We start from the raw sequence: 26,537 nt of genomic DNA, 5'->3' as shown, positions 1-26,537 counted from the left end.
AAAAAGAAGAAGAGGGAGAAATCAGAACGATGGCACTTAGTGACGGAGAGAGACGGAGGAGGACGAGTTGGAGAGGAAGAGAGCGACTGCAAGGGGAAGAGGAGCAGAGTGCTCTCTTAAATGGAAATTGGCTCTTGGGCTGATGGCTGGGACGAGTAATGACGACCCCCCTCTGACTGCTCCAACATGGTGTCAGCGTTTTTTACACACACACACACACACACACACACACACACACACACACACACACACACACACACACACACACACACACACACACAAAAACGCACGGTGTTCACATAACTATCATCCTTCACCTCCACGTCTACACACATTTAAAAGCATGCAAGAAGTTACTGATAACACACCTCCACACACACACACACACTCACACTCACACACACACACACACACACACACACACACACACACACACACACACACACACACACACACACACTCTAGAGAAGGGAAACAGCGTGAAAGTGTGATGATGCATCATTTTCTTAAGCACCTCCATCCGTCTCCGCTTCACTTTCTGCTCATTTTATGGACGAGGTTGCAAACCTGCCTCACCTGTGTGTGTGTGTGTGTGTGTGTGTGTGTGTGTGTGTGTTCGTCTAACTGCAAACTCTCTGACTTCTTAACGTCTCTGAATGTTTCTTGAGCAATGATCCGGTGGCGTGTTCAACATGCAAAACAAAAGATAATCTACTTCATCTTTTTTTTCACATCGTGCGTCAGATAATAAATCCAGAGTCTTGGTGTTGTACTCGCTCGTACGCATAAAACATAAAGGAAGTCGTACTTTTCACCTGCACACACTGGAGCAGTCGCTGCAGGAAGTGGACACGCTCGTCGCCGTTCACAAAAGTTGAAGACATTGCCAACGTTCTGGGGACGAGCTCGATGTGACGACGTCAGCGAGCAGCAGGACGGAAGGCGAGACGGATATCGAGGTTATCCCACTTTTTATTTTTGAATTTGCGCTTTTGTTCTTTCAACTTGTACAAAGTGTATCAGAGTGGTTTTGAACGCTAAGTGCAATTTAGTTTTGTAGACGTGGCTCTGATCGGCCTCAAGCTCACTTAACTTTCTCTCCTCTCACTGCGCCCACACGCCACAGAGCACACGCGTGTGGGTAAAGGTCATCATTTATGACTCAACAGAGACTTTCTCTTATTTTAAGAGCCTTTCTTTGTTCGAGATTTGAGACATTTTAGTTATGATTGTAGAGCAGCTGCACACTTATGACTGTACTTCCATGGAGCACATCGACCTCTCTATTATCCCTCTGTGACCTCAAGCTAACTTCCTGTGAAGTTTATTTTGAAAAGACCACGCGATTAACAAGCGCTAGAGCTAAAGGGCTAAGCGCTAAAGAGCTACGCTCTACGTAGCACAAGCTATGTATTAGCTTGTTATCACGCTCTACGTAGCCATTTAAGCCCAAATCCTGACTGAGTTTATTTTGAAAAGACGTCATACAATAACAAGCGCTCGAGCTAAAGCGCTAAGTGCTAAAGGGCTACGCTCTACTTAGCCCTTTAAGCCCTCATCCTAATCCTATTTATTGTTTGAGTTCTGTTTAGAGGCAGTACAGTGGGATTACATATTATTGTAGCCGTGATTTTTATGTTTAATTTGATATCCAACAGTTTTTTTTATTTGATTTGTACCGTGTGACCTGATATATAAAAGGGCTCAACAGAGCCCTGACCAAGCCGAAGTATTAGTTTATTTCATCAATGAAAACCAGCTCTTAACAGTGATGCATTAACCACCTGTGAGACGAGCTAATCAATGCTCAAAACATGTGTCAGGGAGTAAGAAAGAGTATTTATTGTCTTCCATTAATCCCCCAAAAAACTAAGAAATATGCCATCGTCAAAGAGAAAAAGCACAGATTCAAAACACCGACGTGTTTCCTCTTTTCGTGCCTGAACACACTTTCAGTCCAGTAGTTTTCTGTCAGAGGACCGTTTTTCACTTCTGTGTTTCCACATTTTAATCAGCGATATGAGGCTATTTGTAATATATTGGAGCCATCGAAACCCAAACGGAGGCGTCCAGGAAAATTGAAGAGAGAACTGTTTTTACTTCAGCGGTGGACGTATATCTCTGTTCATGTCCTTTACTAACCCTAACGCCTCATACGTCCAACTCCTCCTCCTCCTCCTTCATCGTGTCTCACCATGAAGGGGGAGTCGTGTCTCAAAAAGAAATGTGCCTTTTGGTGTGAAAGAACATCTGCTACTGTACTCGGTGCTGTGATTTGTTTTAACCCACGCGCCGCGTAACTCATTTGCCTTTTCTGAGCGGCGGGTTTGCACCTTCTGTGTACATTCATCATCGGCACCTCTCGCAGTAGGGGGGTCACTCCTGGGCCCCATTATCTTGTGTTGTACAGGAAACCTTTGGCGTGTAATAGGCACCGGGGTGCCATGACAATGTGTGGCGTTCAATGCCCTGACCTCAGTGTGTATGTCCGCGGATTCAAACGGCGAAAAAAGAAATGCACGTTGCAATCCCGTATCTGCATCCTCACTCGAATAACTTTAACTCTCCTCGCTATCAGGACTGCTAGCTTAGGTTCATCTTTCTTTGTACGCTATTCCAGTAACATCCAACATTGCACGGTGACGATCGTGGCTTTGTGAGGCTAGCATTGAGCTACATGCTAATGTTAGCATGCTCACAGTCTCACGGTTAAAGTGTGTCAAGCGGCTAATGTCCTTTTTTTTTTTTATTTGAATGGGAGCTCGCCAGTTAGTGCTGAACACAAAGTACAGCTGAGTTATGAATTATGTCATTAACACCACATTGAAGTTGGACATATTGGACAAACTCAAATTTGACCCGCTGGTAGCGCTGAATGAAAAGCCGACGGGGTTAACAGAGTGAATCAAATTCATTATGCCGGGAGCGTGAACGTCGGCGTGGGATCCCAATGCAATCCATCCGATAGTTGTCAAATCATTTGAAAATCTATTTCTAATCTTTGAAGCTAGTTCGAAATAATTAAATTGGGGAGCGTGGGGGGGGGCTAAGGTTTAACTATTTTGTGACAATCGTAGCCTGGATGTGTAAGTAAGTCAGTGGTTAACTGACAGCGTGGATCGACACTGATCGACTCGGCGGTCCGTCTGCATTGCCGTATGGGAACGACGCGTTGAAAAGGTGTCAGTCGACGATGCGACGGGCTCATTCTTCACGCTCTCAAAGTGGCAATGACAGGCCTCCACCTCGGGAGGCCTTCCCTTTCCCCCCTCATGTTCGTCCAATGCTCTCGAAACCCTCGAACCTCAAATCACCCACCTCCCAAACTCGACCCCGCTCCCTGGCGTCTGTATGCATATTCCATCCGCGACGCCATTAATCCTCATTTACCCTTCCTCGTCCCCTTCACTCCTTCCCATGCATCCTTAACCAGCCGCTGCCCTCCATCTTTCGGGATGTGGACTGGAGCCAGCTCGGCAGCGTTAAAGCCAAGGCCTCGCAGGTCATTTAACTCCCGGGTTGTCAACCGAGTGCGTTATCGCCGGAGCATCCGCGACCTCGATCTGAAAGGTGCAGCGTCGTTGGTTTATTCGGCGTGGTGTGGGCGGGAAAACAAAAGGGTTCGGAGACCTACTCAGCAAACGCATAATATTTGAAGGTGGTTGTAGCCGCCACACCAACAGAAAACCAGCCGTGTGTTAGGTCCTTTCCTGGAAAATTGCGTACCCAAACTAAAAAGGCTGTATCTCTGCAGCCAGTAGGGCTGTTTGAATAATGTTGTGTTATAATAAAAGGTACACATGTGAGATTGTGTTCAGATGTGTAAATATCAGTCTGTATGTTAAGAGGAAATGAAGATGACACAGAAACAAATGAAAAGCTTTTAAGTCCGCCGAGAAAGGATGATTATTAGTTTGAAATGATGCAGCTGTAAAGTCCAACTCTAACAAACCAGAACACAACATGTGAACATTCAACATGTGAACATTCAACATGTGAACATTTTATATGTGAACATTTTCTCTGCAGAAGTTGACTTCCAGAGGGTTTAGTACAGAGAACATTGAGGCGAGGACTTAATGGACCCAGTGAGACCATTGGATCCATTGGTGCTATTTTAATTTTCTCATGTAACAAACCATATATTTCACTATATTACTTATTGTGTTCAACACATCCAAATACAGCAGTTTTGTTTTGTTTTTCCTCCATAAAACAAGCTATGATTTACAGATTTATATAACAATCGCTCAGTCTGGGTTTTGTGAATGTTGGCGGCGTGACACTGCGTCCGGGGTAGTTTAGATTTTGTGCAGGTAAAATATATAAATATATATATATACAGTAATTGTGTGCAAAACAAAAGTGTGAGAGAAACAACACAGAAACCCTTAAATCAGCCTTTTGCTGCTTCGTTCCTGTGTTTTTGTTCTCGTTTATCCTCACCATTGTTTTGTGCCCATTGTCATCGCTGCCACTGACAATCCCTCAGTACCAGCGCTGCAGCAGCTCACAGCACGCGCAGTCTGGAGGTAAATTAACTACCAAACAGATGCAGTGTGTGTGTGCGAGTGTGTGTGTAGTGAACATGGCAGATATAAACAGCCTGGTGAGCCACAAAGCTCCCTTTCTTCTCCTCCAGTCGGCTCGGCTTCACGGCTCGTCCTTCCAGCTCCTGTTCGCCAAAAACGCCGGATAGTCAGACGGGTGAACGGATGGATGGACGGACAGGAACTCATTTGTGCGGACGCTTGCAAACACCACCGGTTGGCTAGGATGAGAGTTGTGCGCCCAATTAACTTCCGAAGTAGCTCCATGCAATGATAATGCAATAACGCAGGAGAAGGTAACTTGATTGACGGGCAACATTTGTGTTGGATATGGATATGAGCCGGCTACACGGTTCAAAACTCTGATAACGACTGAGATGGGCTCACCGCAAAGAAAACAGTATTTATTCTTTTTTTTTTTTTTTGCTGTTCTGTTTCGGGAAGAGACTGAAAGTCCCCCCAATTCAAAATAAATAAATATGAAAGGCAAAGTGGAGAAACGTCGCCGTCTCGCGAAAATAATAATAGCCCGAGCCGGACAGAAAAACACAATTTGCAGCTGACGGGACGGACAGTGTGACAGCTTAATGACTGCCGCACTGTACGCTCACACAACAATGCGCTTATTCCGTTAGCCGGGGACATTCTGCCAGAAGGATATTGAGTTGTGTGTGTGTGTGTGTGTGTGTGTGGCGCCCAAAATATCAGTGACAGTGAAAAAGATTGGAAGTCTTGTTTTGACGGAGGGGTGAAAAAAAACCAAACATGCACTGACAAAAGCGACAAGTGTGCTCGTGAAAATCAGATAACTTACGAGATAATCATCTGCTTGTGTTTCCGTTATGGAGTGCAGTTCAACGTCTCCGCTAACGCCAACGCCAACACCACCTCTCTCCATCTCCCTCTTCTTCTTCCCCACCAGACTGGAGCAAGCGGGTGGACTACGAGCCGGGAACGGGGAGCAAGCAGCTGTTTCCCAAAATGCACCTGGAGACCTGCGGCGGGCCGCTGTCGTCGGTGAGGACCACGGTGGAGCTGCAGACCAGCCACATCGGGAAAGGCTGCGACCGCGAGACCTACACCGAGAAGTCTCTGCAGAAGCTGTGCGGTCGGTGCCCGTCCCAGACGTTCTCCTTCTTCCTTTCTTGTTTCGGTGGTGCACGCGTGACCGGAATGAAGCGGCTTAGATCGTGAAGTGTGTGTGTGTGTGTGTGTGTGTTTTCTGGGGTCCTTGTAAGCGGAGCGAATCGCGCGGGAGTTTTTTTTATTTTTTTTGGACCCCCCGTGGCTGTTAGGATGGTGGTGGATGTGTGGAGCGAACTGTAGATGGCTGATCAAAGATGACTTCTGACTGAGGCGGGCAAAACTGAAAGTCATGTGCGATGAATGTGAAGTATAAGGAGTCCGCCGCCGTCTGAGTAACGGGGTCAGACGAGACCGGAGGCGCCGTTCTCTTGGCCTTTCTTAAAAAAAAAAAATTTAAAAAAAAATTTAAACCAACATCTGAGAGCTCCCAGTTCCGTGTTGCTTTCTTATCTCCGCTTGTGTCCCTGCCATATCCTCCCCTCCACCACCCACCCTCCACCCTCCACCCTCCACCCACCCCTGTGCTAAATGAAGGCCCCCAGAATAGCGGCGTGTAGCTGTGTCACTAATGATGCGACAGAGCGAGGGCATTAGCCGCCCTCAGATGCAGCCCGCGCAGTTACTCCTCTGTGACTGATGAGCGGCCGGATCTGCCGCCCAGAGCGCCAACAAAGCAGCCGGGCTTCCCTCCCTCCATCCTCCCTCCATCCTCCTCCTCCTCCACCCCCCTCTCCGACACTGCACCGCCAGCAGGGGGGCTGCAGTCATCGTCTCTGACTAACGGCCTCCACCAAAACCCCATTCCAGCTCATCTTGCATGCACGGCGTCCCCTCCCCCCCCTCCTCCTGGTCCATGCATGGTTTACCACTAAAGAGTCCTTTTCAGGCACCTCATAATCGTTATCTGATAGCGAATAGAATAAATTGTAATTGCTTTTTTTATTTTTTTTTAAAGCGCAATCAATTTGAGATAATGTACAAAGACATCGGGCGAAGAGGAGGCTGCAGCTGGGTGCCGGAGACGTCGATGCGTATTTATTTACTGAGGGAATCTAATTACTGGAGTCAGAGCGTCGACGCTGGCACGAGCGCGGGGAGGAGGGGAAACCGGCGAGGAAAAAAAACAAAAAAAACATCAATTAATGTGCTAATGCCGTGTTATTAGCGGCAATGTTGAGATTGTTCGCCGGACAAGAGAGCCATGATGAATTCTGACAATGCCCGTTTTTTAAAATATTTTCCATCTTCCTCACAACAACATGGGTTCCCCCGTATCACTTTTGATTTATTACCGTCCATAAGCTGTTGCAAATGGCCGCGTTTGAAATGCGTTTTTCACCGTCCCAAAGTCAGAGCGCGGAGGGCGCGTCCGACGCATCGAAGGTCAAGCGGCGAAGGCGACAAAACACAAATAAAATAACGTTTGTCAAGGTGCCAGTCTGGATATGAAAATCGTTATAGGACTCAACACGTTGAGGTTATATCGTGTCAAAGGGATGACGGAGCTGCTTTTAAACGGAGGAGGAAGAGGGAATCGGACGGCTCAATGCGACCCAGTAGTGATTGGTGTGTGTTGTCAAAATGCACCGCGGGAGGCGCCGAGTAACAAGAAGGTCACGTGATCGGCTTGAATTGTTTTTTCTCTTCTCCGGACGGGACACATCTCAGTCGTGAGCTCTGTTCTCTTGAGTTTGAAGGCCCCCGAAAACACCTGCGCGTCTTTCCTTTTTCGTGAAAGTCAGTTTAATTTGCCGCGAATCGATACCCACATCCTCTATCCATTGATTACATATTAGGCCCCGCCATCTGCCTCACTCATACGCAATCACGGCCAAGGTTAGGCCAAAGCACACCGCTTGTCTGCCCTGATTGTTATTGACAGGTTTCTCTACGTTCCTCCTGCGGCTCCAGGGGCCTCCTCGGGCAGCACCGACCTTCTGCCGGCGCCGAGCGCCGCCACCAACTGGACGGCCTCCCTGGTGACGGACAGCGGCAGGGACAGCGACTTGATCTTCAGGTTCGACGGCCACCAGGCGGCCAAAATCCCGGACTGGGTGGTGCCCCAGAATCTGACGGACCAGTTCACCATCGCCACCTGGATGAAGCACGGGCCCAGTCCCGGGCTCCGGGCCGAGAAGGAGACTCTGCTGTGCAACTCCGACAAGACCGGTGAGTGTGAGCCTGACCGGCGCCGAGCGGCATTCATATTTATTGAAATACTATATATATTATGTTTATTTGTATGCACCTTTCACCGGATCCTATTCCTTATATGTGCGACGTACTTGGCCAATAAATGATTCTGATGGCCGATGTTTAAAATTGTCATGTGATCTGTTTATCTTTAGTTTGGAGGGTTACGCTGCGTTCACAGCAAAAGAGTTGCGAATTTTTCGCAACGCTTTTTCGCCTGCTCGTAAATTTGCTTTTTCGCGGCGGAAAAGGGGCGTGGCTTTCCTCCGTGAAAGAAGTTACCATTTCCCGCCGCCCACCATTGAAATAACCAACTAGTTCTGCTTTATACTTGTTGTGGAAGTCCCACGAATGTGGGAACATCAAACGCCATCTTGTGTTGGTTCAGAATATTCAGCGTCACGACAAAGCGTTTACAAAAAAGCTCATTTTCCGCAGCGCTTTTTCGCCTCATTCGCAGCGTTAATCTGCTTTTTTCGCGACCATTCGTGTCTGTGCATTGACTTTACATGTAATCTACTCGCACGAAATCATTCGCAACTCTTTTGCTGTGAACGCAGCTTTCGGCTGTCGATATTCTACTTTTTTCATAATCCCATGAGAAATCGAACTATCCAATAACTAAATGTCCGTAAAGACAAAGCCTGATATGTGGTTTTCCTGTGATAATAGTCATTCACACTGTAGTTGAGCTTTATTTAATCCCACATACACACACCATGCTGCTGTAGTACTGGCAACACTCACCAGAACACCAGATGTGTCGTAAAAACCAGCAAGGACTGCACTATTTACTCCAGTTTGAGTGACACAAAAGTTTCCAGCTGTCTAAAAAGCTGACTTTTTTTTAACTATGTTTTTAGCACATTTTCTTAAGATTTAGTTCAGTGTTTATTTAGTCGTTGTTGGTTTGGGTCTGTACAATAGCAGGCACACGACGTCCTTTGATGATGTTTTTCAGGCAGTTGAGGGCCCATCTGTTTGGAAAATTTTAAATATTAGTTGGAATTACAAATATCAACACCGCTCATCGGCGCCTCTGCGTTTACACAACAGACACCGGCCGCACCGCCACACAATAGTTGCACAGCAAGGGAGACGCTGCCGAGAACGCAAACAAAGCATAATTCGTCCTAGAAAATGTATAAATATGTAAACATGCACGGGGAAAATATCTCTTCCAGACGCATAATCGGCATTATTTATGTGGACCGGGGGAGGCGGGGGGGGGGGGGGGGGGGGGGGGGGGGGGGGTGTATGTAGTTCTCTGTATTGATCCGGCACAACAGATCCGGCAACATTGAAGCATGTTTTGCCCAAAAGGGATGATTCTGTTGTTAAATTTCCAGTGAAAAGTGGTGCGAGGTAACCTTGACAGCCGGCCTGCGTCTGGGTTTTCGCTGGCGGTGATCCGTCGCTCTTTTTCTCCCTCAGAGATGAACCGCCATCACTACTCGCTGTACGTCCACAACTGCCGCCTGGTGTTCCTGCTGAGGAGAGACTTCACCCAGGTGGACACCTTCAGGCCGGCCGAGTTTCACTGGAAACTGGAGCAGGTAAAGACCCGCGAGAGACGAGGTCCATACCTTTTTTAAACTCACTTCATGGGTACGATAAGTGGGTCACGGGCCACAACTCATCGGCGGGGATGAAGCCTCTGGACCGGATTAAAGTCGTATTAAAAAACCCTCTCTTAGCTACAACCCTGGTGGTGTGTTTCTCGCACTGGTGGACGTCCTGCGGTTCGTCCACGGAGCGTGGCAAAAGGTTCAGAGCCGCAGACTCTCGCTAACTGCTTGCACCTCACACACATGAAAAGGCTTCATTCACATCCACGGTTTAGTGTGTGTCTGTGTGTACTTAGAGGCACTCGTATGCTTTTCTATTTAGTGCTCGACTGCACTAGAAATCCTCCTACGATCCTGAAAGAGGCCGAACCTTTAATTTAACTCACTTAGCTTGGAGAACTCTCATAACAGTTTACATATTAAACGTATTGAAGTTGTTGTTTTTATAGATATAGTGACTCTTGAATCAATATTTGCAACGGATATGAAGATGTGTAAATGATCGCGAGCATTTTGAGAGTTTTTTTCAATCTTTTGGGACAGAAGTGCCGCAAAAAAAACACTTCAATGATCTGTGTGTGAAAATATGAAGAAGAAGAAAAAGATGCATATTTGATAAGTATTCTATGAAGTGCGGGAGAGGCTCAGTGAAGAGGGATGGCCGTGTGCTCGCTGCCGGGCCGTCTGGAGACGGCAGCTGTCTGTTGCTCAAGGGCGCCGCCGTCTTGAAGTCGGACGGGTCACCTCGACCGGCTCGACCCCGGCTCGCGCCGAGCGAGGTCATGTGATCCGAGGCGGAGACAGATCAGACAGATCGCCGACGTCCGCCGGCCTCCGCTCGGCACTCGGCGTGCGCGAGGGTTTCCACAGAGTATTAGTAACCCGTCCGTTTCCTCGTCCATTCCACATTTCTTCCTCTGTTTTTTAGTTGTTTTTAAAATCCACATTTCCCACAAACCCCACTGCTTCCAGGAGGTCTTTGCCCCATCAGTCAAGTGTTTACTGAACGTTGTTGGAAGTGATTGTTTTCTTTATTATTAGCGTTCATGGCTATTATCAGCAATTTTAGTACCAAAAAAAAAAGATGTCTGGTAAATTTACACACTGATTCCTGTGATTAAAAGCCAGATCCAATTAATACATACAGTGTGTGTTTGCTGTCCTTGTAAGTATAGACAATAAAGTTGTGTCGAAATTCTCTTAATTAAACTGAAAATCTAGTGTGGAGTGTGGAGAAGGCGGTCAAACTTATACTTAAGATTTTTGCAAAATATGCAACGGTGTTCGCTGAATAACATGGAGCTTACTTTTGATGTCTGCTCTTTTGACAGTTTATTAGGAAGAGGTAACGTCTATGTTTAGGAAACTAGGAAACTAGGACTCATGTCGTCAGTGTTTCTATCCTGGGTACAGCCGTGTAAGCAGGTCTGGCTTTCCGTCTGGCCTTTTGCAGTAAAATATCTCAACAACTGCTGCATGGATTGGCACAAAATTTGATCCGGACATTCGTGGTCCCCAGAGGATGAATCCTGACGATTTTGGTCACCGTGCGACTTTTTCCTCTCGTGCAGCAAAGCATCAAACTCCTAATGGCCATTGCTTCTAAACCCCCACTTTGTCCCGTAACAAAGACGACATTTGCCGTATAAAAGGTCTCAAAGATAATCCGTTTGAATTATTTAAGGTGATGCGTTATTAAAAGGGATTCGAACACGACCCTTTCTGCAACATGCCCGGATGGTTGAACGCCGTATGCAGGTGGTAGAGAGCAACTTTCTCCGTGAAGAGCTTGTTTGTTTGTGGCGATTCTAGCATCATAAAGTGGAAATCCACCTCTAATAAAGCGCATCGCATCCTTTAACTTAGTATCCTCGTATACGCGCCAGTGGATGAAATTCCATACCCACGAAGTTGGGAGATTAGGTTGGCTTCTGGCAGTTTTAGGGGTTAATAAAAAGATTTAGAAAGTTAATTCCACGGGCCTTGTCTAAATTGATCTCGAATGTATTTATTTAATTACCTCCCGGTGATAAAAAAAACCTTCCTTTCGGACCGCGCCGGCGCCACATACATCTTTTGGAACAGGCTGAACAATAGTTGTTAAAATGTGGAGAGCTTCCTGAGCACTTTCTGAATCGGCTCCCCTTAATTCTTTTGTCCTTTCTCTCTCATCTTCCTCCCTCTTGTTAATAGTTGTCTCTGAAACCCGGAGGGTGGGTGGGTGTGTTGGGGCATGAAAGGAAACTTTCATTAAGTTGCTATCTCCCCTCGCCTCCTCGCCACTTCCTCCTCATCTGCTAATGTCTTTTAAACAAAATGAACCTCTGAAAAAAAAAAAAAAAAAAACCTCCGGCCGGGAGAACAGTTCCACAGAAGAATCTCCTCCTCTCTCCCTACATTGGCTTATAACAGAAGTCCAATTAATTTCTCATACAATCCAATCAAGGCATTGCGAGTCGCTACATAAAGACTGGAACGGAGGGGGAGATGGTTGCCGATATTAGTTTTACCTGTTGGAAGGAAAAAAAAGAAAATCAGTGTGTATCTGTTAAAAACAGGCACGCAGAGGTTCAAGCCGAACCTTTTGTGTTCAATGTGATTCAGTATTTTTAAAGCGTTGCTATCCGTGCATTGTTGAGAGAGATTGAGCTCCAGGTTTTTATTGACTCCATTGAAGCGCCGCGCACAGAGCTCGCATTGAAAGTGTCTTTTGTGCGCAGGGTTCATATTCTTTAAAAAAGCGGACTTGCATTCAAGCGTCTCAAAAGGAGACTGTCAGTCTTCCTGCATCGGCCAGCGCTTAATGAGCCCCTGCATGTATTATAACGGTGTAGGAAAATTGGATCGAATCTGCGCGGTCCCAAAAAAAAATAATTATTTGGCTCACACAGGTGTCCAGGAGAGACTCACTCACTTCAGGCCTTCAACAGTGTGGAGCTGTGTCGTTCATATGAGCGGGAGATAATTGAGTTTCCACCAGAAGTCTGAATTGTATGTGGAAGTTACATCATTACCTTCGGCTCCCTCATCAATAACAGAACGTTTAGTCACTAACTTTGTCTGCCTTGTAGTGAGAATGAGCCGAAACAGTGAGGTTGAGGACTTTAAAAACCAAAATAATCAGCTGAAATAAGCAAAAACACTCTGTAGAGTTTAGGGGAACTGCAGAGCGTGGAGTAATAATGCTAAATGGGTTGAATGCTAAATGGTCTGTGCTTGTTTAGATCTTTTCTAGTCTACCAATCACTTATCATCATTCACACACTGATGGGATGGGCTACCATGCAAGGTGCCACCAGCCAATCAGGACTAACATTCACACTAAAATCACAGACACTTGTTCACACACACTTCAACATGCACTAGCAGAGCTGGGGTTTGAACCCCTGACCCTTTGATTGATGCACAACCTTGCTCTACCGCTGCACCACTGTCAGGTAATGACAGTGAAATAAATCCTGTCACACAAAACGTTCTTCATATGAAAATATTGACTGAGTAAATACACTTTCTCCATCCGACGCTCGAAGATCACGACCCTTTATTTCATTCTCCGAAAGTAAAAAATTCAGGTTTATGACACCGATTCAAGCAGTTTTTGTCTTTGACGACTGATTTACGTGCTCCCCTTTCCAATTTCGCAAGTGTGAGCTCACATCTATTGTGCGCATCAGCGATGTCTGAATGGCGATGAAAGATTGGGAGCGGCGTATTCTTTGCAAAATAAGCGCTCGGCGAGATCTTCCCCCCGCCGTCGCCTCGTATAACTGGTTCCAGGCTCATTGTGGAAACAAAACATCTCCTGAGCACAATGCTGAGCATCTGGCATGTTTAAATCGCTGCTGTTGACTGCTGTCGTCAGAAAGTGCCTTGTTAGTGAAATACAGGATGTTTAAGGCTCCGTACAACCCGATGAGATTATGGAATCATGTTGTTTCTATTATGAAGTGAGAAGGAAAAAAAAAAGACGTATTTTGCTATAAAACAGTAAAGCTCCGCACAACATCTGTCTCCCGAGGAGAGGAGGGAGATTCTGAAAGAGAAAAATGAAGCGTACACATCCTCACATGGCTAACATGCTAGCTACACGGCTCACATACTAGCATACGCATCACCGCATGGCTCATATGCTAGCTACATGGCTCACATGCTAGCATACGCATCACCGCAGGGCTCATATGCTAGCTACATGGCTCACATGCTAGCATACGCATCACCGCATGGCTCATATGCTAGCTACACGGCTCACATGCTAGCATACGCATCACCGCAGGGCTCATATGCTAGCTACATGGCTCACATGCTAGCATACGCATCACCGCAGGGCTCATATGCTAGCTACATGGCTCACATGCTAGCATACGCATCACCGCATGGCTCATATGCTAGCTACACGGCTCACATGCTAGCATACGCATCACCGCAGGGCTCATATGCTAGCTACACGGCTCACATGCTAGCATACGCATCACCGCAGGGCTCATACGCATCACCACATGGCTCACCTGCTAGCATACGCATCACCACATGGCTCACCTGCTAGCATACACATCACCACACGGCTCACATGCTAGCATACACATCACCACACGGCTCATATGCTAGCATACGCATCACCACATGGCTCACCTGCTAGCATACACATCACCACACGGCTCACACGCTAGCAGAAACATCACTGAAGTTTTTTTGAACTCATTCATGCACCTGACCTCTACGACAACGTACCTTGCGTCCTCATTTGCCGCTTTCATAGTTACTACACAGCTCCCAGAGGTCCTTTTTTCTCCTGTCATTTCTCTCCTCCAAATATCTTAAAAATATTCATGGGCTTTAACAGCTGACAAACGCATAATAGATTTCCATATATTTATACAAATCCCGTCGTCTGTGTCCGGCATTAATCAGAGTGAGAGTGCTCAAAAGTATTTCTGTCTGGAGCCTTATCAGTTTCTGACAGTAACACACACAAACTCTCACACAGCGCTTCTCTCCTCGTGGGAGGAGCCGGTGTTGAATGATAGATGACTCCTACTAAAGAATCTGCTAAATATAGAGCTCTGCTTCACCGGCTGGCTCCAAAGAGCATGATGGGTACACACACACACACACACACACACACACACGTACACATCGTCTGACAGCTTCCTGCTGACTGTCTATTCGAAGTGCATGCAGACTTCTGCCGCGTACAGTTCCCTCCTCTTCCTCATCTCATCTTGACTGAGTCCATTGCACGCATGCATGCACGCATGCATACATCCATGCACACAATCTCGCCCTCCCCGCCGTTTTGAGACATCAAGCTGCTTCACATGTTTGTTGTTTTTTCTTGTGTCGGTCAGCACTGGGAGCTCAATGTTTACCCAGCTCAAGACGAACATCTCTTTAGCTTCATTCACAAAACGCCGCGACCGCTGTCGAGCTGCACCTCGAGAGCGCGAGGGCCGACCGTAGATTGCACGTGTGGAGCGTGCAAATTAGTCAGAATCCCTCTGGAATACAGCAGCGGCCATCGTCGAGGGCCACAGCAAACATCCACATTAAAAAACAGCGGGTTTTATTGCGCACAACACGGCAGAAATCCCTGGATTTTTTTTTTGTGGATATTGATTGGCAGGTATGCAAAGGGCCTTGTTGGTATTCAAGATGGAGGATCGTGTTGACGGCGGCGATCGATAACCTCGGAAAGATGAGAAGGTAGAAACAGAGGACGGAGGAAGTGAAGGAACGAGAGACAGAGAGAGAGAGAGGTAGAAAAGGAAGGAGGAACGGGAATCAAAGAGGAACATAGGTGAGGAGAGAAGAAATGTCAGAAATGACTTCCCACTGGACCGAAGACATGCCGATACGGAGCGTTGGCGGGAGAAGTCAATGAACAGTAAACAATTGAACGGCAACAACGGTCCCGCTTCTCACTGCTGGCATCGCTCAGGCTCCGGGTCTCGCCGACGCACCGGAGTGATGAGCTGGATGCCGTCACCCCAAAAGAAGTAATATGCAAAAATAATTGGGTTTATAAGTGTAATCGGAGCGGGCGGGCTCCGTTGTCGCAATCCCTCCGGGTATGATATCGCCCGTTCATCACCGGGGGCGTTATCTTCTTTCATCATTTCCTCCGGCCGAAGCGTCTCTCAACCTCTCCGCCGCGCGGCGGCCGGCTCCGCAAATGAAATCAGCCTTTATTACGAGCGCTCTTTCCAACAAAAAACAAAACAAAACAACAACCCCGTTCCCGTGCGGTTTTCCATCATTTTTATTTCTTTCACGTCCCGCCGCCGTCCTCTGGATAATATTACCTCCCTTCCCCTTTTTTTTATGAGAGTGGGAAGTACTGTAGGTCTCAGATAGGCAGAAATCGTGCAGGAGAGGCCACTAAATGACAACGTGGAGGAGCAATGGCTTTTATTACCGCGATGACTGTGTGTGTGTGTGTGTGTGTGTGTGAGACGCAGTATCAGTGACGTGCAGATGTGTGTGTGAGGACAATAGCGTGTGGCATCTCTTACCCATGTGTTTATCAGTGTGTGAGAGATTACAAGTGCTGTAATGTACAGGTGTGATATGTGATGTGGTACTAGTGTGTCGAGCGGAGTTGTGTATAGAAAAAACTTTTTACTGTTAATTTTTTTATTTTATTTTGCATTTTCAACACAGCAGAACAGTCCTTGACATTTAAATCAACATAATTGAATAACATAAATAGAAAATAATCAAAAGAGTAATATAAGTATCAATAGTTTAGCTTATTTGTGTCTATTTTGGGGTCAATTAATCGTCCCGTGTCCAGCCTCAAAGTCTTAAATCCTTTGGGACAGTTTCAAGTGTCACGTCATTTTTGACATCCCCCCCCAAAAAAATCGTCTCAAGTTAATGATGAACGGTCCAACGTGACATATGACTCATATATGGAGTCTCGAGTCATTACTCCTTGGTGACAGTTTCTATTAAAGTGCGAAGTCTCAAGTCCTTCGTGCTTAATCAAGTCTCCGGGTTATTTGAGTCTGAGTCAAATGCCAAATAATTTTCACATTGTGTGGCTGTCGTGACGCGTGTGCGGAGGTTTTTTGAGAAACGACAGACCTTTTGATTTCACTTTGTTTTGAAAGGGGGGAGCACAAAAGGCCAAATAACAAAAAAAACAACAACAGCAAAGTAAAAGCTGCTGTTCTGCGCCATTCATCATATTAATCTGAACCAAATAGGTTCACTGAACACCATCTTCTCTTGGCCAACACATCCCTTTAACCCTTCGCCCTTTCCTCCCTCTCGCTTTCTTTTCCTTCTTTTTGTTTTTTTTAAACAATTCGTCTTACTTTTCCGGGCCAAACTCTCCTCTCAGACTTTCTGCCTACCCAAATGGTTTTAGAAGAGAGAAAGTTTACGTGTGCGACGCAAAACCTCCCCCCCCCCTCCCTCTCCAAACCGGCCAAAAAGCACTTCCTGGATTGAGGGTGGCTGTCAAGAATCCGCGGTGAAGATTTATTGTGCACATCCCACCCTGACCTTAAGTGGGGTTGGAGAGAAGTAGAAGAAGAAGAAGAAAAAAAGGGTGGGAAAGAGAGATGAATTGAAGAAGCGATAGAGACGGAGAGGCTGCCGTGGTCCAAGGGGCTGGCGAATTCTTTGGCGTAGGAGTACCGGCGGTGTGCGCGTTGTCAGGGTTTGGGTAATCACGAGGAGGCGTGTGATGGATGTAGTGTGGCATCCCCCCTCCTGTATGTCTCCTTCCACCACTCTGCTATTGGTCTCTGGAAGCTTCCAACACAGGCTTTGGTTTGGACTGACACTTCTACCCAACTCTCTCTCCCGCTGGCTCTCGGGCTGCTGTTGATCCACAACTCTCTCCGTTACCCGACTCGTCTTAAGTCCTTTTGCCTCCCCACCCCAAAAAAATGGTGCTATCCGCTGCTGTATTTAAAACAGCACATGCATACAAGTGCAGGACTCGCTGTCTCTGCCGGGGATACAACAAACATCCAGCATCATGCATGCATTTAAACATGAATTTAAGCTTTCCAGGGAAGCTTCCTACACACCGTGGTGCATGCCCTTGCTACCGCCCACCACCAGCATTCAGCAGCGAAGACAACAAGTCTGCACTGAAAGAAACCTAAGAGAGGCATCCTCATGCAATGGCATGGTATCCTACGAAAAGGTACTCGTTACGGTTCGTACATTTTGCGACAACGCCTGTTGTTTTGAGATGACGAGCTGCACATTGCGTACACGGATGCAGTTTTTTTTTCGACATGAACTTCATAAGGAAACAAGTTGGTCTATGTTTGGTTTCGGACAACGTCGTCATTTGGGTTTAAAATAATTACATGCGTGCCGTTAATGAAGTATTTTTTGACGGAAAATACAATTCTATTCAATCATACAGGTAAAAGTGTTTCTCATTTTATGAACACAACCCTCTAGAACAGGGGGACCCACTATTGGCACGCAGCTTTTTAACCAATGGTGGTCTTGCAAAGAGTGTGCAAGAGAGTTTTGGGGATACGTTGCCCTCTCATCCACATGACTTGTTACCCCCTTCACAGCAGTTGTTGCACGGCCTGTTATCTTCTCTAGATTAATAGTCTGATTGGAGCAAGATTAGTACAATTAAGGAGTTCAACCTATATTCCTGAGCATGGCAGCCATTTTGTGCAGTGCTCTCATATATACAACTACAATGTCCAAGTTATGGCGGGGGAAACAACTTGCTATGCTAGTTGTCGATATAGATGGAAAGAAGTTAGGACGATTCAACTTTGAAGTTGTCTCCTGATGAATAAATTGAATTCAATTGCATAGCGTCAATTCAACAATGTTGATGAAAAAGAAATGGCGCGTCATATCGACAACGTTGCTGACCCCTGCTTTAAAAACACACAACTATCACCCGTTGGGTTTTTAACCACGGTCTTCATCCGAGAGCATCGTTTAACCTCACGGCTTGATTGTTTTTTCTTCTAAAACGCAGAGTCTGAAGGTGCGATTACTCTGAATACACCCTCCAGACTCTTCACCTTGAAGGACGCAGCTCTCGCTCTTTACAAATCCCTCTCAAAGCCCCGCGCACCACTTCACACACGGCGGAGCTCCAGGTGCCGGTGTTCGACATTAGCGCTCTCCTATCCTACTTCTTCCAAAGCAGCGGTTACGACACTCAGATCAGAGGGTTTTCCGTCTGATTGGGATTTAAAGTGCTGCAGCAACAGGCTTAAGTGTTGCAGCATGTTTGCATTTGTGTCAGACCGGAGCTGGAGAATGAGAAGAGAAGAAGAAGAAGATGATGATGAAACAGAGAGGCTGATACTGCAAGGACAGATTTATCTAATTAATGAAAATCCAGACATCCCGCCGCAATTAAAAATCTCAAAATACAGAAAACGAGCCCAACGTATTGCCTAAGATATCACTGTCAACGCCGTTTAAACACTGGATAGCGATCCAGACGGTGGTGATTCGTAGCACAAGCGACAGCACGGCGGTGAGGACACGCTCGGCTGAGTTAACTGGGGATCAACTGGAGGGAAGGAAGGCAATCCCAGTTACTGGCACTGAATATTCTGTTTGCAAAATAGACACAAAGGAAAATACGTTTTGGGACCTTTGGATGGAAAAAAAAATCGCTTCTAAAATGTGTTCCCAAAACTAGCTCTAAGAAATAAAAAGGAAGGGACTTTATTCGTGCTGTCAGGCTGGTGGTATGAAGTTATATGAGACACAAATCACAGCAGGTAAATAGCTCCCCAAGTTATGAAAATATAAATTTTTTATATCCCTAGTTCGATTCTGGAAAGCTTACATCCCACGAAATCTGCCAATTGTGCCAAAACCACCGTCAGTCAAAGCCTCAGCGAAATATCAACCACATTGCAATTTGTTCCCGGCTAAAAAGCATAAAATATGACTTAATTATGGATTAAACAATACTTGCTTGGTATATATTGGTGCATCTACTTGGGCACAGCCCCTATGTTGAGGAACCAGAGGTGTCCAAGGTCCAGGGAGAAAGTTAGGGCATATTTGCAAACCTACGGTTCACGAAATCTCAATTAATGACTAAAAGATATTCAACTTCACTTAATCAAAGTCAAACTGTTGTAAACCAGTGACACCGGCTGAGGCAGGTACACAGTGGCTAGGATGTAACCGAACTAGAGGCGTTCAAGGTGCAGGAAGGAAGTTAGGGCATTTTTGCTTCTTTAGCAAACCTAAACCTCCGGTTCACGAAATCTGCACTAAATGAATTACCAAAAATATTGAACGTGTTGTCGCTGCCCAGTTTCATTGGCACCAGACATCAGATCCTCCTGCAGTTAGCGAATGCTGAATATCTTTTGTTGTCCATTCAAATTAAAGGCACTCTAAAAATGTCCTCCCGCTGGGTTGAAAACACTCTCCGTCTACTTTTTTTTGTTCCTCCCCTCCTTCTGATCCGCTCAGCTCGTTTGTTCCCTTTGTTCCCTCTGTCCTCAGATTGCGATAGACTCGTTCTATTCATGGGGAACTCTAAAGGAAACATTTAAGGTAATCTGGAGTGCTTCTGGTGTATAATTAGCCGCTGTCCCACAAATCAAAACCCTCTGCGGAGCCCCCCTGACGAGCATCATGGGTAATTAGGATTCTGCGTTAACTTGTGTTTGTGTGTTCACAATCTGCACGTGCAGTGAACGCCCACACACACTCGCAGAGTCTGACACTACAAGCCATCCCTCCGGCAGCCTGCAGACAACAATGGAATCAGCGAGTTTCCCAGTGGGATGCGTCTTGAACCCTGAACTTTTTTTTTCATTATTCATCATCTTGGCCCACTTGTTTACGTTTACATTTACGACTCTATTCGTAATAACTTTGTGTGAACTCTAAATGGACCACAACTCAAACCACCTGCAGCGTTAACCAGCTCTGCACGCACCTCTTAACCCACTACGCCACACACACACACACACACACATTTGTAATATTACACAGTGTTTTTTCTCCGCTCTCACCGTTCTGCTTCTCTACAGGAAACCAACAGGGGGAGGAAGTCAATGTGATCAGCCTCACTAAAATGGGCGTGTGGCCTGAAAAAAACAAAAATCTGGATATTAGCATGCGTGTTTATGTGTGCGTGTGTGTTGGTGTGTGTGTGTGTGGCCCATTATGAGTTTGTGGAAAGGTCATTTGGCTGTTGACTCCGAGTCTCTGCCGGGAGCGTCTGGATAATTGCTACTCTAATTAGTCACTTTTGCCAGCCGGTAATTTATAGTCACCTTCAAGCACACACACAGACACATAGACATAAATACAGTACAACCTGCTTCATATATATATATATATATATATATATATATATATATATATATATATATATATATATATATATATATATATATACATACACAAACACACACACGTCTACTGCTTCTCCACTATCACTTTCTTTTAATTGTTTCTTCTATTTTTGTAATTACAGGCTTTCAGACAGCCAATTGTGGACGCTTACAACAATTGACACGATAATGGTTTCCATGTCGACACCGAGCTGACGATGATTTATGGCAATTATGCGTTTGGCAAACGGCACTTTTGTTTATCAATGTGGAGGCTAAGTATTTTCTGAGCCAGGCGCGACTGGATGAGAGCCTCGGCTTTAACGATGCCGACATTCATTGAGCTGTTGGAAAACAACTCCGTCGAGTATCAACACAATGTCTGTCGATGCCGAATGGGACAGAACACCTCAATGCAGGGCGCTTGAGTTTACCCAGCATCCTCTCTGTTCGAAGGCCTCGTTCACTATCATTCCTATGGAGGTTTTATGTGCTTGGAGACACTGGTACGGTACCCAATTTGTTAAGCGCCTACGACCTGACCAATCAGCTGTCCCGACCCCAAACCACCTGAGTTCAATGCAAACCTTAACCTATACCTAACCATAACCAATGCATAACCTTAAACTAAACCAATGCCTAACCTGAACCAATGCATAACCTTAAACTAAACCAATCCTTAACCTTAACCAATGCCTAACCTGAACCAATGCATAACCTTAAACTAAACCAATCCTTAAACTAAACCAATGCCCAACCTTAAACTAAAGCAATGCCTAACCTGAACCAATGCATAAACTTAACCAATGCCTAACTTTAACCTTAACCAATGCCTAACCTTAAACTAAACCGATGCCTAACTTTAACCTTAACCAATGCATAACCTGAACCAATACCTAACCTTAAACTCAACCAATGCCCAACCTTAACCAATGTATAACCATAACCTGCACCAACGCCTAACCTTAACCTTAACCTTAACCGATGTCTAACTTTAACCAATGCCTAACCTTAAGCTAAACCAATGCCTAACCTTAATCTGAAGCAATGCCTGACCTTAACCTGAACTAATGCCGAACCTTAACCTGAACCAATACCTTGTATTTTAATGTTTATAAATTTGATCTTGTTTTGAAGAGTAAGTGAAAAGAAAGTAATCACACTCCACCTTGCCAGCGAACCAGAGGACACTAGCTGTCCAGGAGGGAATCACTCTTTAAAAAGAGCCGGCGGCCGGCGAGCCGTGTCTTCCCTGAGTCTGGTTGTCAACAAAAGGTCGCCCTGCATTTCTTAGAATGCACCTTTTTATAAACCCAATCATTGATCATCTCTGAGCGATTTGAATCTCGTTCAAGGCCGGAGCTTTGGTCAAGGACGGTGACAAGAGTGTCTGCACCGTCTATTATTCATACCTTTTGGGAGGCGGTGAAACTGGAGCACCTCGAGAAGACTCCACTCCAACCAGGACATCTTTTTCTCTGCAGTGGCGGCTCACCGCTGGGATGCATTTTACATAATATCAACTGTCAATTTCTGCAATATTTTTTGCAAAAAGCGTTACTTGCATATCGTGTGAAACTTCCACAATGCTCCAGTGACAACATTAAAGTCATTGAATTTGACCTTTTCAAGCGCGTAGTGACCAAAGGTACCAAATAGGTACCAAACGTATAGTGACAGTGATTTCCCTCTACGATGGTGATCATTTCCAGGTCCTTTCTGGTCCCCTTCCATCCCATAACCCCCCCACACCCCTCCCGGCCAATCCAATCACTTCAGTTTACACCTCTGCTTTCACTTTGCCTCTGGAGTAACTTTCTCATTCCTTCAGCGGCTCCTCCTCCCCACCCCTCCTTAAAGTCACCTTGTTTCCAATGCTCATCAATCTCTGTTGTGGATCCTTCCTCCAGCAGGCCCTATAGCCCCCCTCCTTCTCTTCTGAACTCCCTCCACATCGTTCACTTCCTCTTCCTTCCATCTTTCATCCCCTCTCCTCACTCCACGTCCAAACCACAAGCTAAGAATAACCTTGTGTTTAAGTTTACAGCCCCAGTCCTTTGAACATCAAATAATAAATTATCAAAAAAAGATTAAACTCGCAATCTTCTTCATCTGGATATTAAATGACTCCAAATGACCTTTACGTTGTCCATCTTGCTACACGGCAACAGGACGCAGTCGGGCTGCATGCTCTCGTGCTTTCCACCCTGTTGTGATGACAATAAACAACACTAACAATCTGCAGCCTTGCAAGTCGCTCCACCAGCACTTTCTTCTTTAAGTCTTCTCTCCTTTATTTCCCTCCCGTCGTCTGTTTTCCTCCATCGCTTCCTTTCATCTCCACCCGCCCTCGCTATCGTCTCTCCGCCCTGCCACCTTCCTATCTCAGATCACCTCCTCTCTCTCTCTCTCTCTCTCTCTCTCTCTCTCTTTCTGTCTCCCCTCATTCTTTTACCTCTCCTATCGCGTTCCTCCATCTCTGCGTTTTGAAGTTAGAAGGTTGGATTGGGTGACAGATCTCTTAAAGACTTTCAACTCCAAAGGACTTGAGGCAACAACTCCCACAGTCAGGTTCTAATAGAGAGACAGGAGAAGAAGAAAAGAGACCAAATAAACTGCAGAGAGAGAAATAAGAGAGTGAGATGGAGGGAGGCAGATAGCAATTTTGTTTTTCTTCTCGCCACGGAGTGCCCCAAGAGATGACGAGGGATCTTTTGATGTGTGATGTTTCCGCTCTCTACCTCGCTCACTCTCTCTTTCGCTTTCTTTCCTTTGTCCTCTGGTTGTTTCACGTCCTCCCTCTTCTTTGTTTGTGTGGTTATTTATTTCATTCATTCCTTCCGTCTGTCAATTTGCATCAGGCGGAGACACAGGAAAAGTGGAGGGATCGGGGAATAGAAAACTTTTTTTTTTTTTTTTTTTTTGCCTTGGCTTTCATAAGCGAAGGCAAGCCGGAGCTGAACTTTAACTTTCGGCGCTTTGAAGTTTTTGAAGTTGACACTTAATGGTGCTGCATTGATGTCTGTGCATTCATGTATTCATGCCTGTTAGTGGGTAGTAGCTGTTGTTATAAGAGGTGAATCCTCATGGAATCGCTGTGTTGCTCTTTCTCAGACAGACGTACACCCCCGTGTGCACATGTGCAGACGCTCGCGGAGGCTCTTTGTGAGCGGTGTGTAGCTTCGCTGGATGCTTCTCTGAGTTAGTTCCTGTGCTGAGGTTTCGTAAAGGTCCCTGATTCCACCGTCTACACACACACACACACACACACACACACACAGTAAAAGTCTACCCCTTCCTGTCCAGCTGGCGTCCTCCCATGCATAGCGGTGCACCTGTTCTCTCCAGCTCTAATTGTGTGTTTTCTGACAAGATGTCCCACTTTTGTGCCACCTTAATCAACAACACTACATTTCATTGCGGCCTGAAAGTTAATACTTTTGTTTTCACACCATTGAATTGTCAATTTTTGTTTGGACGCTGCTGTTTGTTGGAATGTATTAGTTTGCTGGAAATCAAGATGATATTTATTTTGTCCTTTATCTTGTCCAAACAAGATCCATATCTTTGTGTGCACAAGATGGATCTAATATCTTGTATAGATAATACGGAGTCCCTGAAGTCCCGACAGATTATGTTTTTGTATCTTCGAGGCAGAAGATATGAATGTGTGCGCTCGAAAAAAATAACTTAAGTGCACAACCTATTATCTTGTCCGTTGCGTGATCCTTTTTATCTTGTGCAAAATAGATAAAAAATGCTCTTCCGGGCCTCTGTAAAAGGAAAGTCTCCTGGGCAAAAAGTGTCAAGACGGTAAAGCCGTGCTGCTCCCTAAATCAAACTCTCCATAACTTATAAATCTAAATATCAAGTGTCATGTTTTGTCAACCAGGCTTCGTCATGCGCTCTTAAGAACAGCAGTACATCAACGACGACTTATATTAGACTTTGCCGATTGTCTGTGGTTGCAAAAAAGACCTTTTAAAGGAACATATTATGAAAAACTGATCACTACAAACTGTGAAATAAGACAACCCGGTCTGTTTTTTGTAAAATGATCCGCCCGAAACGCATCCGAGGAGCTCCATCCACAGCTCGGTAACCACCTTTGCAAATCCACACCAGATAGGAAACATCTGCAGTTTACCAAGAAGGACTGATAAGGTCTTTAAGTACCCGTGTCAGTCTTAACCCCGGGCTCTTCCTCTGCTTTACAAAGTAATACGGACATATTTGGCTACAAAATTCCCTCTCCGCCTTCTGCTCCCTGAGAGAGATCTCCAGCTGACATCCCAGCCAGGCGGAGAAGCGAGCGTCCTCTTGGGTAAGAGCGCCCGGCCCTTTTTTCCCCCTTTGAAGCCTGCATGAGGAAGTCACCCACAAGGCACTCGGATCCCATGTGGGCCCGAGCTCTCTTTGAAATACTGAACGGCAAAAAAAAAAAGAAGCAGGGGAAGAAGCGGTGTCGAGCACGGGAGAAGACAGTCTGCATGTGTAAATGTCAGAGGGATTTCGAGTGTGTGCATGCGAATGTTTTAAACTTGGCACCTGAGTAATGAGATGTAACCAAATTGATGAACGGGCATGTTAAAGATTAGGCGCGTGGGTGCAAATGTATTCCAAGATGCATTTGAAATCACGTATGAACCCGACTCGTGTACACAAAGCGCAGGAACTGCGGCTGCAGTGCTCCCTCGTGTGCATGCTACACATGTCCGGACATCCTAACAAGCCAATCACAGTCAATCCCATCAGCATCAATCACATCTGCAGCGCCATAAAACCCCGCGATGGGATTATCCCCCTGTCGATTCTGAGCACCGACGCAGTGCATATCGACACGCCGCATATGCGTTAAGCAGCTGCGCGGGCATGATCACCGCTAGGCCAGATGTTGCGTCTCGCAACCCGCGTTAGCGGCAGAAAAAAATGAATGAACCCGGCGATTGATTAGAGCTCCCATCTGCTGCGCTAGCGCGGTGTTAATAAGCCGGCTGCGGAGCGCTCTTCATTAGAGAGGGAGGTTACCCAAGGCTAAGTGTTCAAAGGCTGTCCCGGTGTACGGCCCCGAAGAGCGCCGGCGCCGCCGAGGCAAAGCACCGCCTAAAGCGGAGGGGAGGGAATGGAGAGACATATAGACTCGGAGACAGACGGGCAGAGAAGCCAAAGGGCGGCTTGAGCGATCAATTAAAATGCGCAGAAAGACAGAGCGAATGATCAAGCTTCGCCGACGAAGAGCGGCACAGTCGAGCGTTTTATTCGGGTGGAGGTCAAAGAGGTGACGGGCACGGGGGAAGACGTTCTGTTTTAAAACTTTACGTGCCCAGAACTTATGTAAAAAAAACATGTATTTCTGTATTTCCGTGTTATTCTGGAGATGCGATAGAAGAAGAAAAAATACATCCCGCCCAACTGAAGCAATTTATTGTAATAAAGTCCCATAATTGGCATAAAGGTGACAGAGTTTGATATAAATATGCCAGTTTGCCAGATTTCAGGGTTACACAGGTCGAAATAATAGCAGCCCCCCATTTATCATTGCCACTAGTGGTGTGCCAAAAATGTTCCCAGGTGCACCTTTAAGAAGTGTCTGTGATTAAATGTGAAGGACTAGAAGAGAAAAAACAGAGTTACGAATAAAGAGAGAACAATCCAGACACCATGTACACATCATCACCCTTATTTTATACACTACACACCCAACATTAGGCTAGTTGCATCCACATCTGATAAACATGTCTCCGTCTGTTATGTCCAATTGTAGTTCATGTGCTTCCAGTTTGCATTGGCACCAAAATCATGTTTTTGGGGGAATCAGGCAGCTTTGT

The 26,537-nt window shown here is 45.9% G+C and overlaps 1 protein-coding gene across 1 annotated transcript in view; it reads left to right on the top strand.

Moving 5' to 3' along the window:
* The window catches only part of LOC137790192 (calsyntenin-2-like), a 217,653-nt gene that overhangs the window by 162,279 nt on the left and 28,837 nt on the right, over positions 1-26,537 (top strand). Inside the window, exons 6-8 of the mRNA XM_068584176.1 lie at positions 5,473-5,658; positions 7,548-7,805; positions 9,264-9,385. Of these exons, the coding sequence (XP_068440277.1) occupies positions 5,473-5,658; positions 7,548-7,805; positions 9,264-9,385 (566 nt within the window). The remainder of the gene's footprint in view (positions 1-5,472; positions 5,659-7,547; positions 7,806-9,263; positions 9,386-26,537) is intronic.

This window comes from Clinocottus analis, unplaced genomic scaffold, assembly GCF_023055335.1.
Source record: "Clinocottus analis isolate CAN_PGR_092001 unplaced genomic scaffold, fCliAna1.0.p SCAF_2, whole genome shotgun sequence".
Classification (NCBI taxonomy): domain Eukaryota; kingdom Metazoa; phylum Chordata; class Actinopteri; order Perciformes; family Cottidae; genus Clinocottus; species Clinocottus analis.
Note: the sequence above shows the minus strand (reverse complement) of the source record. Positions and strands in the feature narration are given on the sequence as shown.